General features: G+C 33.5%; 1 protein-coding gene across 1 annotated transcript in view; it reads left to right on the top strand.

Moving 5' to 3' along the window:
• The first annotated feature begins 3,541 nt into the window (after nt 1-3,541).
• Nucleotides 3,542-16,067, top strand: part of LOC149791389 (uncharacterized) — a 68,754-nt gene continuing 56,228 nt past the window's right edge. The window contains exon 1 of the mRNA XM_089969190.1: nt 3,542-4,015. Within this exon, the coding sequence (XP_089825316.1) occupies nt 4,001-4,015 (15 nt within the window). The 5' untranslated portion in view covers nt 3,542-4,000. The remainder of the gene's footprint in view (nt 4,016-16,067) is intronic.

Genomic DNA, 16,067 nt, shown 5'->3' with positions numbered 1-16,067 from the left:
CTTCTTTGTTTCATATATCATTCGGCAGTTTCCTTCTTTCTCTATTATATGGAAAAGGATGAGGATACTCCGACTGGTTCAAACATAAGATACGAGACAGAAAAACTCTACTTTGTCATTAGGATGAGAGAGAGGCACGCACTTTGAAATTACAACTACAAACATGATATATGTTGGACTTGCAACAGCTGAATAAGATCCAAAACTTGGTATATATTGACCTAAGAAAAACGTGATCCTTCTTGAAAAGTCGAAAAATTTTAATTCATAGTTCAAACTTTACAAAAGTAAATATGAGTTATATCCCAGATGTAAAACTAGACCCGGAAAATAATGCACCGCTTTTCCGATGGCGCCCTATAAAGCACTATCGCCTTGCAATAACCAATCCAAGTAGTATCGCGCTTCTGTGCTGATAGCTCGCAAAACAGTTTCGCCTTATTAATAAATACTAGTTTTCTTTCAGGACACGCTGTTATCTCTTGTTCTTTTGATTTTCATTTTCTTCAGTTTATACCGCTTCATTATTATGAATGTGGTTTCTTTTCCATTACAAAATGTAGACATTTATTATTTAATGCTTGCCATTCTGTGTGTGCGTCCCCGAATTTTGAAACAACTTTAGTGTCTTTATATATATATATTGAAATGCTGATATAAGCATTTCAAGGAGCGAAAATTTAATTGGGGGTGGGGGAGACAGGGAGAGAGCACATGGAATTTATTTGAAAAGAAATAGCCTGGCAGTATTATTCTTGCCGATTTTGTTTAGGAATTTTTTTAAATTTTTTTTATCCGTTATATTAGCTGAAAAATTATACATTAAATTCAAGTAAGAGAAAGATCAAAATTATAATAATTACAACAATCAAAACCCCGTCTCCCTCCCGAAAATTAACAAAATTTAATGGTTTTTTGTACATATACTTATACTGTCGGTGTATGAAATTGTGTCGCAGGTAATAATTAATGGTCCCAGCAGTAGACTAACTCTTTTTAGTCTTAAGATTAGTGAAAATTTTGTACTTATAAATCATTAATAAAACACAATTTATTCGTAATCCCTTTTAATCTACATTTTTGAATTTACTTAAACGTGTTTCACAATTTCATCGCATCTCTCTCTCTCTCTCTCTCTCTTTGAGAAAAGTTGTTCCTTATACTGACAGCATTTTCCATAATGAACAAACTTAACACAAAATTCAATAAAATCCGCTTTGAACTTCAATAAAAATCAATAATAATAATAATAATAATAATAATAATAATAATAATAATAATAAAAATAAAATATAAATTAACCAAAGAGGCTGTGGCCCGAAAACGTTTGGGAACCACTGGTCTTAATTATGAGAGAAAAATTAAATTCATGTATATATACCGTATGTTTTAAGGGATTTTATATTCGTTACATTCATCTTTTATTTGTATACACGTTACAGTATTGTAACGCCCTTACACTTCATTTGATATACATTTTACAGTATTGTCACGTTTTTACACTTTATAATTTATCTTGTTTTTCTTTATGTTTGCAAATCCGGTTTTTAAATTTTTCTAACTTTTCTTTTAATTGGTACCATGCAGCCATTATTGTGCTGATATGCCGTAAAACGCTGCTACATATATACTTAATTTTTCTGTTGTCGTTTTGTCAGTGTCAGTTTTACCATGAGAGAGAGAGAGAGAGAGAGAGAGAGAGAGAGAGAGAGAGAGAGAGAGAGAGGTGAGAGATTTATAAATATATATATTTATATATAACAAAACAATGTATCAAATAAATAATAGTATGAAAAAGCGTATTATTAATTAATGTGTGTGTGCGTGTGTGTGTGTGTGTGCTTCCGAGTTTAAAGAACAACTGTTTGATCAAGCCAGAAGATTAATATTTTCTGTATTGAGGAAACATAGTTCTGTCAATTTATCTTTGGATATTCAAGAACAATATTTTGATGTGATGGTTGTGGCAATACTGGGGCCCTAAAGACTACCAGACAATTGAAACCTTTACGAATAACATTGCCAAATATTGTAAAACGTGAACATAATATATACTCTGACACGGGTGGTAGCTGGCGAGCATGTTAAATTTCTGAGAGAGAGAGAGAGAGAGAGAGAGAGAGAGCATGTTATCATATTAAATACATAGGGTTTTATACAAAACACACAACTATGACGATTCTTAATATTAGCTGAAATACATGAAATAAATATTGAATGCGAGTGGTATGTTAAATGAGTTCTTAATCAGTCAAAAGTAAATGAAGATTGCTCGGATTGTCTGGCCAAACTAACTGATCATTATTTACAATGTTTGGCATACGTAATTGTTCTGTAGTCATTAGTGAATAAATACGGAGTTTTTAATTGCTGTTGTATGTTTGGAAGCTGCCCGAATATTTTACCATACATTCTAATAATTTCAATACGTAAAGTTCGAACATGTACTCATAGACTTCGATTATTCCTATGATAAACACACATTTTTTTTATTCACTCCTTGAGATTAATGCTGATATAAGTGAAAACAGCTATATAAAACGACATCTAAAATGAATCAATCAGTACAATGAGTAATATTTATTAAGAAAACGATTGGATTGAACATGGTCTTCAGAGTATTGCAGTACCAGTGGAATCACTCCTAAGGATGATGCACGCCAGAAAATGTTTACTTCTTCTTTAGAACACTCCATTAAAGGACTGTACTTATTTAAAGTTAGAAATCTGTCACTCAAAGGTCGAATATTGGTATGGATTTGAATCTAGAATACGTATAAAATAGAAATGAACTCTAAATAGGCTATTTATCAACAGTGTACAAGTTGCTCGCCTATACACCACTTATTTGGTAAAACACATTTATAATCTAAAACTTTTTTTGAAACGTTTCTGCATTTCTTGGTAATATGAACCTTTTAGTACACGAATGAAGCGATATAGTGAATTACACCTCGTGCTCTTGTGCTTTGCTAATAGTGGGGATGGGCAGGGGAAAGAAATAACAAAGCTATAACTAGAACGTACAAGTGTTCGTTGGTAGGTGTCGCATACCTTTTTAGCAACAGTTCTATTTATATATTTTCGTAAATCAAAGATCCAAACTGGGGGAAACTAAAGATTTAAAGGAACTGGCTCGTAAACAAACATGCGTCGATTGAACAGAGAAGAAACGTTAGGCCTATTTAGCTTGGTTCATCTTCAACCGCGCCAACACTCCCTGATTATTTAAGCTTCCACGTTGTACGATTTCTGGCAATTAGCAGGCGAAGGGTTTTGAGGCTTATCATTGTTTCACAGTCCAGTCGCAAAAAAAGTTTGTGAAGCGTTAACTTTCAGGTTGAAAGTGGTTGAATTTGAAACGGGCCTGTTGTTTTTATTAGCCATTCAAAACCTCCCCCACACTTCAGATATTGACATTTTTATTTTTCTGTCCTATGCTTTCCCTAGAAAGTGATTCAAACAAACCACTGTCATTTGTGCACACAGCTTGTTGTTTGATTGCTTTCAGCGATGTTCAACTTCCGGTTCTCTCTTCTTATAGAAAAGACGGCGACAGTTAATGTCAAGTAAGAGAACCAGTCTTTCGAAATGGCCAATCACTGGGTCTTCATTAAAAGTTGAAAATCGTTATTCTAAAGCAGAAGACAATTATTGCGGTATAATTTACTGGAATGACTTAACCGTTCCCTCGCCAGGAGTTGTCAATGGCTGGATAATTTGAATACGCTTGTTTCAAACGCAGTTTTAAAAGCCTCGGTGACTATCCGGAAGCAGTAAATATTCCTCGTTCACTTAGGATTGTTTTTATTATCACTTTAGCCTCTAATTTCGCACTTGTTAATGTTACCTTTGAGAGGTAAAGGTATAAAACAAGTTCAATCCGACTTATTGGGAGATGAAACACTCATAGGAAAGACTCGGAGTGGATACATCTTTGGCAGATAAGTTTTACCGAACGTTTTCGTTATTTCTTCAAGGAAACACAGCAGTTACAAAGATGGATCATATCAAGGTAACGCATATAACAAATTTTGGACTGAAATGTATGGTTTTCTTTCTCAAACGCTGAAGTTTTGGGTGTTTTTTCTTAAGAACTGATATTTTGTGTATTGTTTCTTACACACTTAAATTTTGGGTATTCTTTTTACCTAAGAGACAAATATATGCTGGATATGTATTTGAAAATTTTCTTATTGAAAACTACAGCCATGTACTCTAACTACTCTAACTACAGCCATGTACTCTAACTACTCTAACTACAGCCATGTACTCTATACGAAGGTTGGCGTTAACTATTCGTATAAATAGAACCCCTTGAGTTTCGAATGAAACAATCTGTGAATCACAAACTGATTGTAGCTTACTAATTTAAATGACAATATATAACACCTTTTGATTTGTTAATTGCTGATTCTATGCTTGGGCGGCCACTCTAAAAAGGGATTTTTGTGTGTGTATGTGTGTGTGTGATTTGGAATTTTAAGGTAGCTTAACTATTTTCTGTCATATAACAATGATATCTGTAGTGAGGCAGTTTATAGTGATGTCTAGTACCGGGGCATCATGCCTTAGACATGTAGCATTATGTCCCACCAAGTCACATTATTCTGACACCAGGTCATCCAGTCCTAACACAAACCTCTTAATGCTGATCGCCAATCGAGGCAGCTGCTTATAAAATTTTATAAAACGTTTTGGTATGACCCGGATGGGATTCGAATTCGCGACTTCCCGCATCCGAGGCGGAAGCACTAACCACTTAAGCCACTGGGGAGGTCCTAAATTGGGAAAAGATCGTTTCAAAATATCAGGTGAGACTTAGGGTTCAGATAGAACTTGCTGCCCACGAGCTTGATCAATGATTGATCTTTATGCTTTGTAAATGGTTCTATAGCAACAACAACAAAAAAAAAAAAAAAAATGACGTAAAAATGGACAGAAAATATTAAAGAAATAAGAAATGCTAACATCTGTGCGTTGCAGTTCCTCGCTACCACGTGCCAGTTCTGCTCTCGGAAGTTGTTTATCCTACTTTAAGTACCTTCAAAAGTATGCACCACACTTTATTTAATAGTCAAGTTACAATACTGCATGAAACTAACACAATATATTATTTGGTGGAATGTCTTGATTGGCAACAAAATAAATTATACAATCAAGCATAAAAAAACAGAACAGAATTACATTTAGCCAATCATACCTACATAGCTGAAAAATCCGCAAAAAATGACAGCGTCATTGAAATGTAGTTTTTAGGATATTTATTTTCAATAGTTTCAGTTTGCTCATCACACAAGAAAACACCTGATTTCATGCTTAGTAGAGCTTGAAATGTAAACAAATATATCTAAAATCATTTGTTGTCATAAGACTGTAAATAATAACATCAAATTAATAATTTCATAAATATAACAAAATAACCTTTTTAGCTTGTATGGAATATAAGTAAGCATGATGGATTTGATTTTCAAACTAGTTGTTGTCCGTCCTAGGACGGGAGCGATAAAAGAAAGTGTAAAGATAAAATGTGAAAAGGTAATAACAAAAATACTGGGATGAGCGAGTTAAAAGAAAGATTGAACATACAAACACAAAATATATATAAAAATTATGATGCCGCCTCTAGCCTCTTGTTTGGCAGCTGTGACACACAGAAAGACAAATGCGCGTGTTTATGTACAATAATAGATATTGCCCGTCTTTGGATGAGAGTGGTACATTTTAAATCTAGAAATAAAAGCATAAATATGAAAATACTAGGGTTGATCGAATTTTAAAGAAAGTTTGAACATAAAATTTAAAAAGGATTTAACAATTCGGGATGCCGCTGTGAATTTCAAATTCGCGACTTCTAAAAAAAACCCCATGCATTTTCAAATCCAAGATTTTGAGCGCAACTATGACTTTGAAGTTTTGGAAAGTAAGTGAATCAATCAACGTGAAGAAATTCTGCCGTCATGAAATGTAAACTTTGGCTCAGATTTTAAAATAACAACGACTAACATTTAAAAGTATATTTAATTTCGCCCTATTGTATTGTTTATTTTACAATTAAATTCTAGTAGTAAGATTAAAAAGCACAACAAATCCAGCATTATTTTATTGCATCCCATTTCATAAAAAATAATTAGGTGACTTTTACCCAACCCAAAGAATGAAAAAAAAATGCTTATCTACCTTGCATTCGTTATATGTGTCTTGCTTATTGTTAAGTAAGAACACGATGTAAATGCCACTTTGCAATTTGGGCGTGCGATCGAGATAGTACCACTTAAACAACATTCGACTGAGACGATTTTTTCTTTCTTTGATTGGTGATTGTGAACAGACGAATATAATTTACCCAAACGAAGAAGGATGGTATTATTGTAGGTGAATATACAATTTCTGAACAGAATCACAATACAATTGAAAGACAGGGGACTTGGGTTGGGTGGGTGAGTAGGGTATAGGGATATACTTAAAGAAATTAATATGTTGTGATGGAAGCTTAGGGTCGTCTTTCTGCAATTCTTTATCTTTCTCTCACATAGAAAAACCCATTCTTCTTGCATATGTATCTGTGATGGATCGAGACTGGGCGAGATTTGTGTCTCACCAGCCATGGGAACGTTGAATACGCCCCTGCATCTAACGGTCTTTTACTGGACTCCACGGTGTCTGGGTGAATTTCACTGGATCCGCCTCCGTATCGGAATCGCTTTTTCTGTGGTTATTATACGATTTCCAATTGCACAATCGGTGTGAAGAACACGGTGAGTCTGAAACATGATCTTAGCTTGTAACCGAGTAGAATTATCGATCTAGACGGACGTGCAAACAAGAAAGGCGGACATAACTAGATAAACAGATACATTTGTACCGTAAGCTCACATGCATTCTTGTTGTTGTTCTCTCTCCCCCACCCTTGGGCAATGCATAAAACGAAATTAAATCCAATACAAAATATATTATTGTCGATTAGACATTAAGAAAAGACCGTAACTTCATGAAATTGTACCTTACCAAATTCTTTTGGTTTTTGCCAAAACCAAGACATTATCTACACGAATATTTCTGATTCTACAGTAGATAGATAGACACATATAGATCTATAAGAAAATAATGACCAGCACACTGAAAATATAACGAAATAAATGAAATGAGGAAGGGGGCTGGGAGTTTTCTTCTTGGCGATAAAGTCGAATGTAACAAGAAAATTTCACATGCAAACTAGTACCTTTCGCTAGTATGGTCATCCATCCTACGAAATTATTATTTATATGATAAATAAATGATTTAATGCAATAATTGTTTTTCTTTTTTCTTTTCTTTTTACACTTTACCAGATTGAAGCATGCTTATTCTAAAGCAAAGATTATTTTATGTAGAGAGATTTCATTTATATAAAATGTATGTTTAGCCGATTGCATTAACTAGGTTGCTATTAATGTTATTGTGGACTTAAAACTCTCTTCTTAATAGGGGCTTTTATATATATATATATATATATATATATATATATATATATATATATATATATATATATATATATATATATATATATATATACATACATACATACATACATCTGGTGCATGTAAACTATAGCCGCAAATGCTGTACAGAAAGTACGGATTTTATATTTGTCAAAGGATAATTAGTTTCGATATGACAGTGGTAGTTGTGAGGCGTTTGTATTTATTACAACTGCTTATTCGGGAACAATAACAGAAAATGCCAGATTTAAGAGACTATTGGTTCCGAAAGGAGTCGGCTTGGGAAATTTCCTAAAATCAGACCTTATTTCGTATCAACCGTGCATTAAAAAGCCTAAGGCTTTTTCACTTTGGAAAGGTAAACTAATCTACCCCAGAGAGATAATGTTTAATAGCAATTTTCTTTTGAAATGTGGCTAAATCACACTCTTTCTGCAATGGTAATGCAGTAGGATACTAAGTCACATTCTTTCTGCAATGGTAATGCAGTAGAGATACTAAGTCACACTCTGTATGCAATGGTAATGCAGTAGAGATACTAAGTCACACTCTTTCTGCATTGGTAATGCAGTAAAGGTAATCAAAACGTCACACATTTATTCGTTTGTTACATATCTATTCAAAGAGTCACTGAATATTTTTTTCCGTTTGATCGTTTATTGAACTCCTTAACGACGCTCATACATACACTTAAGCATCATGCCTCTCAATCGCTAAACTGTAACCTATTTCGAGAGTGTTTTCTTGTGATGACAGGTTTGTTGTAGCTACTTTTGTGATAAGAATCTGCTATGGGAATAATACTAAAGTATGGATTTCAAATGCCTTAAAATGGAAACCACTAAAGTAACTAAATGTACATGCTGTTACTGACATGTTTATACCTGTACCTTAGGCATGTTCTTTTGATCATGTGTTTCTTATATTACAAGCAGCATACATTGTTTTATCTCAAGACTTTAGGAGAAATGAAAGAACAGACTGATTATGGCACATATATAAATGTCCAGCACTACAATTTGCATAGAGCTGCACACCAAGTAAAAAATAACAAGTTGAATTTACAAACGTACAACATTTAAGACAATATTTCAAGAAGTTTTGCTCCATTTTTTACACTTTTGCACAAAATATCCATCCAAAATACGCCAGAAGAAAAACAGAACTTTGTGTAGAGAGATTTCAATTATATAATCACGTATCTAGCAATTATAAGAGGTATAGGAAGAGAAGAAAATATGAGCTAATATTTTCCAAATGCTAATATTTTCAAGACTCCCTCCATAAATGTCCCTAACTATGGGCCTAAAACCCAACTACATCTCTAGCCTACAAAGTTTCGACAAAATCTTCAGAGCAGTATGCCAGATTTAGCGAAGGCGACCTGTATTGGCAAAATACTTCTTTCGAAACTATGACAAAAATGGACTACATAAATAAAGTAAACCTTTCTACATTCTCTGCAGAAGTAGCCTACACAGTTTGAATAATATTTGCCACGAAGCGTAGCATGAGCAGCAATAGCTTACAAAATTCTCAAAGTAACATTGTTTTCAATATATTTAAAAGACTTTTCTTAAAAATTACGGTCCAGATAAAAACAGCGAAATCTTGTTCCATACCGGCAACAACGATATTTGAGTGTTCAAAGTTTCTAATATTACGAATAGGGAAAATATTTGACACCATTACGATGCAATTAGTTAATGGGTCAATGAGGCAATATGGTCACGAGAAGTAAAGGTGTGGAATTCCTTTCTTGTATGATCGCACCAGTAGGGATGTCATTATTGATGTGGCAGCTAATAAAGCTTTTTAAAATGTCATACTTGATTCACCTCGAATGAGTTTAAAACGAGTCCTGATGCCATGTTAGAAAGATAAATATGATACAGTATTATGCAAGTTTAAATGTAATCTCGACACTGTGTAAGAAAGACAAAGGTGAAAGAAGTCTTGATACGATGTTAGAAGGTAAAATTTAAAATAAGTATTGATACGATATTAGTCAAATTTAAAATGTCTTGATAGTGTTAGAACGACACATTTAAAAGGAATCTCGATTCTGTTTTAGAAAAACGAGTACTGATATCGTGTTAGAAACACAAATATGATACAGTGTTAGACGAATTTAAATGTGACTCGAAACGGTGTAAGAAATACAAATTTAAAAGAAACATGGATGCGCTGTTAGAAAATCAAATTTAAAATGAGTCTTGATAAATGTTAGAAATACCAATATGATACAGTGCTAGACAAATTTAAATGTAGTCTCGACACAGTATAAGAAAGACAGATTTAACATGAGTCTTGATAGTGTTTGAAAGACATATTTTGAAGGAGTCTTGATAAAGTGTTAGAAATACACATTTAATAAGGGTATTCATACAGTGTTAGAAAGGCAAATATGATACAATGTTAGATAAATTTAAATGGAGTCTCGATATAGTGTTAGAAAGACAAATATGATACATTATTAGAAAGTCTAATTTAAATTGATGTTGATAAAGTTATCAAATTTAAAGGAGTCTTGATATTGTATTAGAAAGGCAAATAAGCCGTTAACGAAATGTCCTTCAATTCAGCGATTGAAAATATGATCATAATATTGGAAGGATGGCCTGACATGTCTTTTATGCGTTCTTTCTCAAAGGTATCAATTGAGGAAACATTTACTCATGCAGCAAAATATTATTAGACAAAAAATTAAACATTCACACATTCACGGAACTAGGTAGTATACATAACGTTTTTTCCTCTGATCGCCATTGTATCTGACCTGATTTTGGCACACCAAATACTACACTTCATGAATGTGGTCTTAACGTAGTTAAATAATAGCATAGCATACCCCTGCAAATAAACAAAGATAATATAGATGCAAACGAAATGTACATATACATTATGTCTGCTACTACTCAGTAAAACAAAAACAACCAAATCAAATATATTCTGGTTCAAAAGAGATGGATCAGTTTTATTTGAGATTTCAGGTGGTGGCTTTGTTGTCGAGTGTGCCAGATGAAACATGAATGGATCAGTTTTGCCAGACAAATTTCATCTAAAACAAAATATCACAAGCTAACAACAAATATATTCACATGCAAAATGATATAAAACATATATTATTAAACAACGACGGGATAAATTAACAAATGATGCTACAGATACAGTAATATCACAAGGTTATGCTAACCTCAGATATGTTTCTAAAACGCAGAAGAATAACTCTAACATAAAAGACTTTAAAGTATTGTACGAGATTCTGAACAAGTTAAAAGGTAATGCAATAAATAGAAAAAGTAATGATCTCGTTATGGAAGTATTAAATTTATGTAAAGCTGAGAATTTTGTTACAATCAGATATTTTTTATGAAACCATAGAACTTCTGTTCTTTTTGGACAAGATATGTGTTTTTTTAAAGACATCAGTGCAACTTTTTAAGTATATTAACCACAATAAATTGACCTAAAACCAACTACTATCTGAGGAATTTATTGATTACTGCACTTGAAACACGATGAGCTCAGCACGAGCAATTAAAACTATACCCACGCATAACATTTAACTTGCGTTTTTAATTGTGATAGCACTAAACGTTTTGTTTGAAAAGACCTCACATGCTTAAATGTTTTATTACCAGTTATAGAGAAAACAACGTTTGAACTAGATTTAATTGAAACAGAAACAGACACGTCTTTAGTTATGTTGTTGGCATCCATTCAGCCTTTATGGACGAATAAACTTACAACGGGAAATGGCTTTTTAGAGATGAAAATGTAGTTGTAATGGATACTGTTGACAAATTAGATAAAAGGTTCAAATTACTCATTACTAATCCTTGATTTCTTTCTAATTGTGCGAACTTAGAGGGTGCAAATACAATGGGGGATAACTCAACCAAGTTAGCATTCAGTTGTAGATATTCTGAAACATCTATGTGGGTAATAGTGGAGGAACACAATTCTGTCATAAAGGACCAGCGTGAGAATAGTACGTTTAAGCGATCTTTTATTCCAAAATTAAAAAGAAAGTGGAAAATGTGGTGTTCCAGGAAATGAATGTACTAACTGTGGTTATGTGTGTGTGTGTGTGTGTGTGTGTGTGTGTGTGTGTGTGATTTGGATTTTTAGTGCAGCTTTAACACATTTTCAGTCATATCGCTACGATGTCTGCAGTGTGGCAGTTTATAGTGATGCCCAGCACTGGGGCATCATGTCGCAGACATGTAGCATCATGTCTCACCCAGTCATATTATCCTGATACCAGGCCGACCAGTCATAACACTAACCTTTTAATGCTGAGCGCCAAGCGAGGCAGCTGTCAGTACCATTTTTGTAAGTCTTTGGTTTGACTCGGCCAGGAATCGAACCTACGACCTCCCGCATCCGAGGCGGATGTTCTAACCACTAGTCCACCGGAGCAGTCTCTGTGGTTATGACAAAAGAGATAACAAATAAAGTTGTATTGAGATTAGAGTATCCATTTGATTATGAAGTCTCTTGTTATGGAAGTGTATATATGTTATCTAAAATATATTTTTTGTCGTGCTTTGCAAACAGGTTTATTTATCGCAATGCTGTATGTCTCGAGATTGCAGGATCGTCTTGATGATTTTATTTTATGCATGTTAAATGTGGGACTCCTTTTGACCTCACATTTTTTATTACTTTTGAGACCTGTCCTTTAAACAAATGTCTGGAATAGGCACGTGACATCCTCTTTCCAGAACATGTATTTTACCTTCTTATTCTTTTCACAGACGCAAACAAGTTCTTATCTTTCTGCTTTTCGTTATATCGTTTTAATATTGATCCATCTATATTTGAATGCTTAGTAAATCTTTCTCATCATATCGTTATTTAGCGACTCAACTAGTTGTAGTAAAATTCATTCACAAAACGCCTGCTTAGCTGTTAGCATAGTACATTTTATAATAGATGGGATTGTATAATTGCTTGTGTTATTGCTTTTTAAGGGAACTAACACCAAATCATTATCTGTGATCATTATCCTTGCACAAGATAGATCTTTTATCTAAGAACTATTTTACATTCATTGCATATTTTAACACTAGTTCTCTTTCCATCTCTTTCAACATGAAAGTAATCATCATTTTAAATATGTATTTTCTTTTCAGAGTCGTTTATTGCTTTTGCCAACAGGTATTCAGTTCATTGTACGATTTTAATCATAATTGTTGATAGGATAACAAAACTATTTATTTTCTATTGTTTTATATCTAATTGAACATACGCTATAAAATTAGGCGAGTGATTAGCGTATATTGTGTTTCTTTAACGTCACAATTACTAAGTTCTAATAGGTTTCTCCTATTTTTTCCTCAAAAGTATTTTGAAATCAACAACTACTTGCTAGCAAAACATTAAAAAGACACATAAAATGTATACAGGATTTGATTAACATTAAACCAGTTAACAAAGACTATGAGACTATAGTACACAGAGGAATGGAGCGCAGTAAAAAGTTCTACGAGCATCTCACTAAATTTAAATCATTTATTGTATAACTATTTTCGCGTTTTAAATGAGCTTCATTGTGATAATTCTAAAGGCTTCGAAAAACTTATTGCACCTTTCGCGGTTTCCATAGTTAAACAGAATGTCGATTTCTATAAGAAAATTAGTAAATTTAGTTTTATTTTTGATAATTGTGAAAGTATGGTATCATAAAGTAGCATTCGAAAACAGTACGCAAGACAATACGAACATTAACTGTTTGTTTTTCTCTGTTGCATCCAATAAAGCAATGTTTTGTTGTAGGAAATGACTAAATAAGTTAAGTTTCAATGATCATGATGTTTAATCAAAAGCACTTTTTTTCTACACGGTAGGTTAAGCATAATCATGAACTATAATGTTAGAAACAAGTATTATTTTCACCTGAAGATAACGTGCTACATAAAAAAAGAAATATAAAACAAATTACGTCTGTCATTTGTTATATATGGTACATTAAAATTAAATATTGGAAACCGTCAACCGTATTGTATAACAGACTATTGTCAAAAATAAATATCGCATACTTCTCAGCAATATAAATCCGGTAGTCAATTAGTTGGCGCTTTCCATTCACAGCACAACATACTCTATTCTCACGAACCGTGACATAGCAACATAATTCCATTACTTGGCTGGCTGGTTCCATTGTTAAGAAGCATAACGCAAGTCTCTATAATATAAATCCAGACCTTGATTGGGTTGTAGATTCCATTTACAGTAAACACCCTTTTCACGAGTAACTATATATCATGAATGGACACCAAGTACATAAAACTCTCTGATTCAATCGGAAAGTGTCTTCTAAAAAATTTCGTACCAATGTTAATCGGACACAACGTTTCACAATTATTTGTCATACCCAAAAATACCGTATTCTCTAGTTATGGTATCTACAAAATGTTCACCAACTGAAAGAATGTGACGTAAATAGGCTGCGCTGGCTCGCTGTTGAGGAAACTAATACGGTATAAGCATATGTCCCACAAAAATGTTCACTCATCAACACATACTTTTTCTTTGTGTATTTGATAAATAGAATTAATGATGTTCAATTTGACTAATTTTAAAATATTCATTTAGCTATTGGTGATGGCGCACTTTCTCCCATATTTTTATATGTAATGACTTTTAATTGGAGACATATTCAACTACAAGTAGAGTGAGAAAATGCAAACCAAATAAAGTCAACTTAAATTGCTTACACCCATGGGTATGTAAAAAATAGTTTGAAATCAGTTCAATAGACATCAATTAATGTGCCATCAGTCAGGTCCACCATCGGTCAGGTCCACAACGAACTTTCCAAGCACCCGTATACCAATTCCATCGAGGACCGAATTTTGTATACTGTGCACCACTGTCCATATCTCTGAGAAGAAATGAATGACAATTTGGAGGACGTGGTGCATACATACGTATTGTAGTGTGTTGCAGGTATATATATATATATATATATATATATATATATATATATATATATATATATATATATATATAAAACAAAACGACTACGATTAAGCAGATTGAACAAAACTTTAGAGAGTCTAGTTACATATATATAAATGTGTGTGTGTGTGTGGTTATTATCACAGTAATGTGATTTTGATTGCTAGTTCATGTCGAGTTGTCAGCATCAGAAAATTAGGAGACGCGAAGAGTAACGTCATAATCTGGATTTTCTGAAGCTGACAATAAAACGTGATATAGCAATTAAGATCGAGACAGCATGATCATGATAATTTTGTTATATACCTGTTAATTTAATTTTAATTAATAAAATAAAAAAGCCAACTGAAGAAAAGAAATAGCTAAATATTTCAACCCTACTGATATGAGCTTTATCTGAACTATTAAATCGAATTTCAGTTTTTGGAACAGCTGGTATCAGCATGAACGTCAATCTATACGAATGAAAAGTGTGTACAACATTTACTCATTTTCACAAATATCACTTTTAACAACACGAGTTCTTCTACCCATGGGGTTAACACGAGTTCTTCTACCCATGGGGGGAAGCAGGCCCATATAGGTAATTTAAAGCTATTGTGCAGTTGGCAGATTTGGCATCACTAGCTTAATAACTTGGACACTATCCTAGGTCCGGCTGACAGTATTTGAAGTGTTTCTGGTGGATTATTGTAAGAGGCTCTGATGGGGACTTGACATGGGATTGGCATCATTATCTGGACAGTTATTTAGAGTGGGTTTGAATATGATAAATATTTGTTAATGACAATGCTGCTCATTTCGCTTTGTACGTCATGCAAGGCTTCGCCATGCCATGGTTATTCAAGCCCGTTCAGTTGTAATCAAGAAACATCTAACAGAAAGTAGTTCCAGCCTCCTTTGAGTGAATTGTACAATGGAAACAGAAAAATATCGTTTTCCTACGTTTGGGATTTACGGTAAAATTCATGCTCATCCTTGGGCAGAAAGTTGATATTTTGTATAATATACGGGTCTGATAATCTTTCCATAATGATTAACGCTTTTTACATTGGCACACACAAAAAAACGTCGCATCTACGCTGACGTGTTGATGCTATGTATAAAGTCCAAACATCTGCGAGATCCACAAGATATAGCCAGTTGTAGAAGTTCATCATAAATCAATACAGGATTAACGTTTAACAGCAGTCATTTTTTCGTATATATATATATATATATATATATATATATATATATATATATATATATATTAATGATATAAATACTTTTTAACAAGTTAAAAACTGGTGTGACACCAGCCCATGCATGGACATATCAACAGAATCTGTTTACACTGTTCGAAGGCTGGCCGTGTTTGTGAATGATGCGATCTGTTTATGGATTCTCTCGGTAGAATGTGAGGATAAATGGTGATCGTTCCAGCACGGGTTTTGTTGTTACTTGGCTCTGTTTATTGCTTCCACTCTTATATCTTTGTTTTAACCCCGTTTTTGTCAGATGTTGGGTTAGCTCTCTGTACCCTCTCATCAAGGTGACGTTACCATGGCAGATTTTCCTGAGTGGCTGTAGCCAGATTGGGATGTTTTGGGTCCAGTGCCTTGAATGTCAACTGGA

This window comes from Sinohyriopsis cumingii, chromosome 9 (assembly GCF_028554795.1).
Source record: "Sinohyriopsis cumingii isolate HCF-2022 chromosome 9, ASM2855479v2, whole genome shotgun sequence".
In the NCBI taxonomy this organism is placed as follows: domain Eukaryota; kingdom Metazoa; phylum Mollusca; class Bivalvia; order Unionida; family Unionidae; genus Sinohyriopsis; species Sinohyriopsis cumingii.
This window is presented reverse-complemented; position numbering and strand designations above follow the sequence as displayed.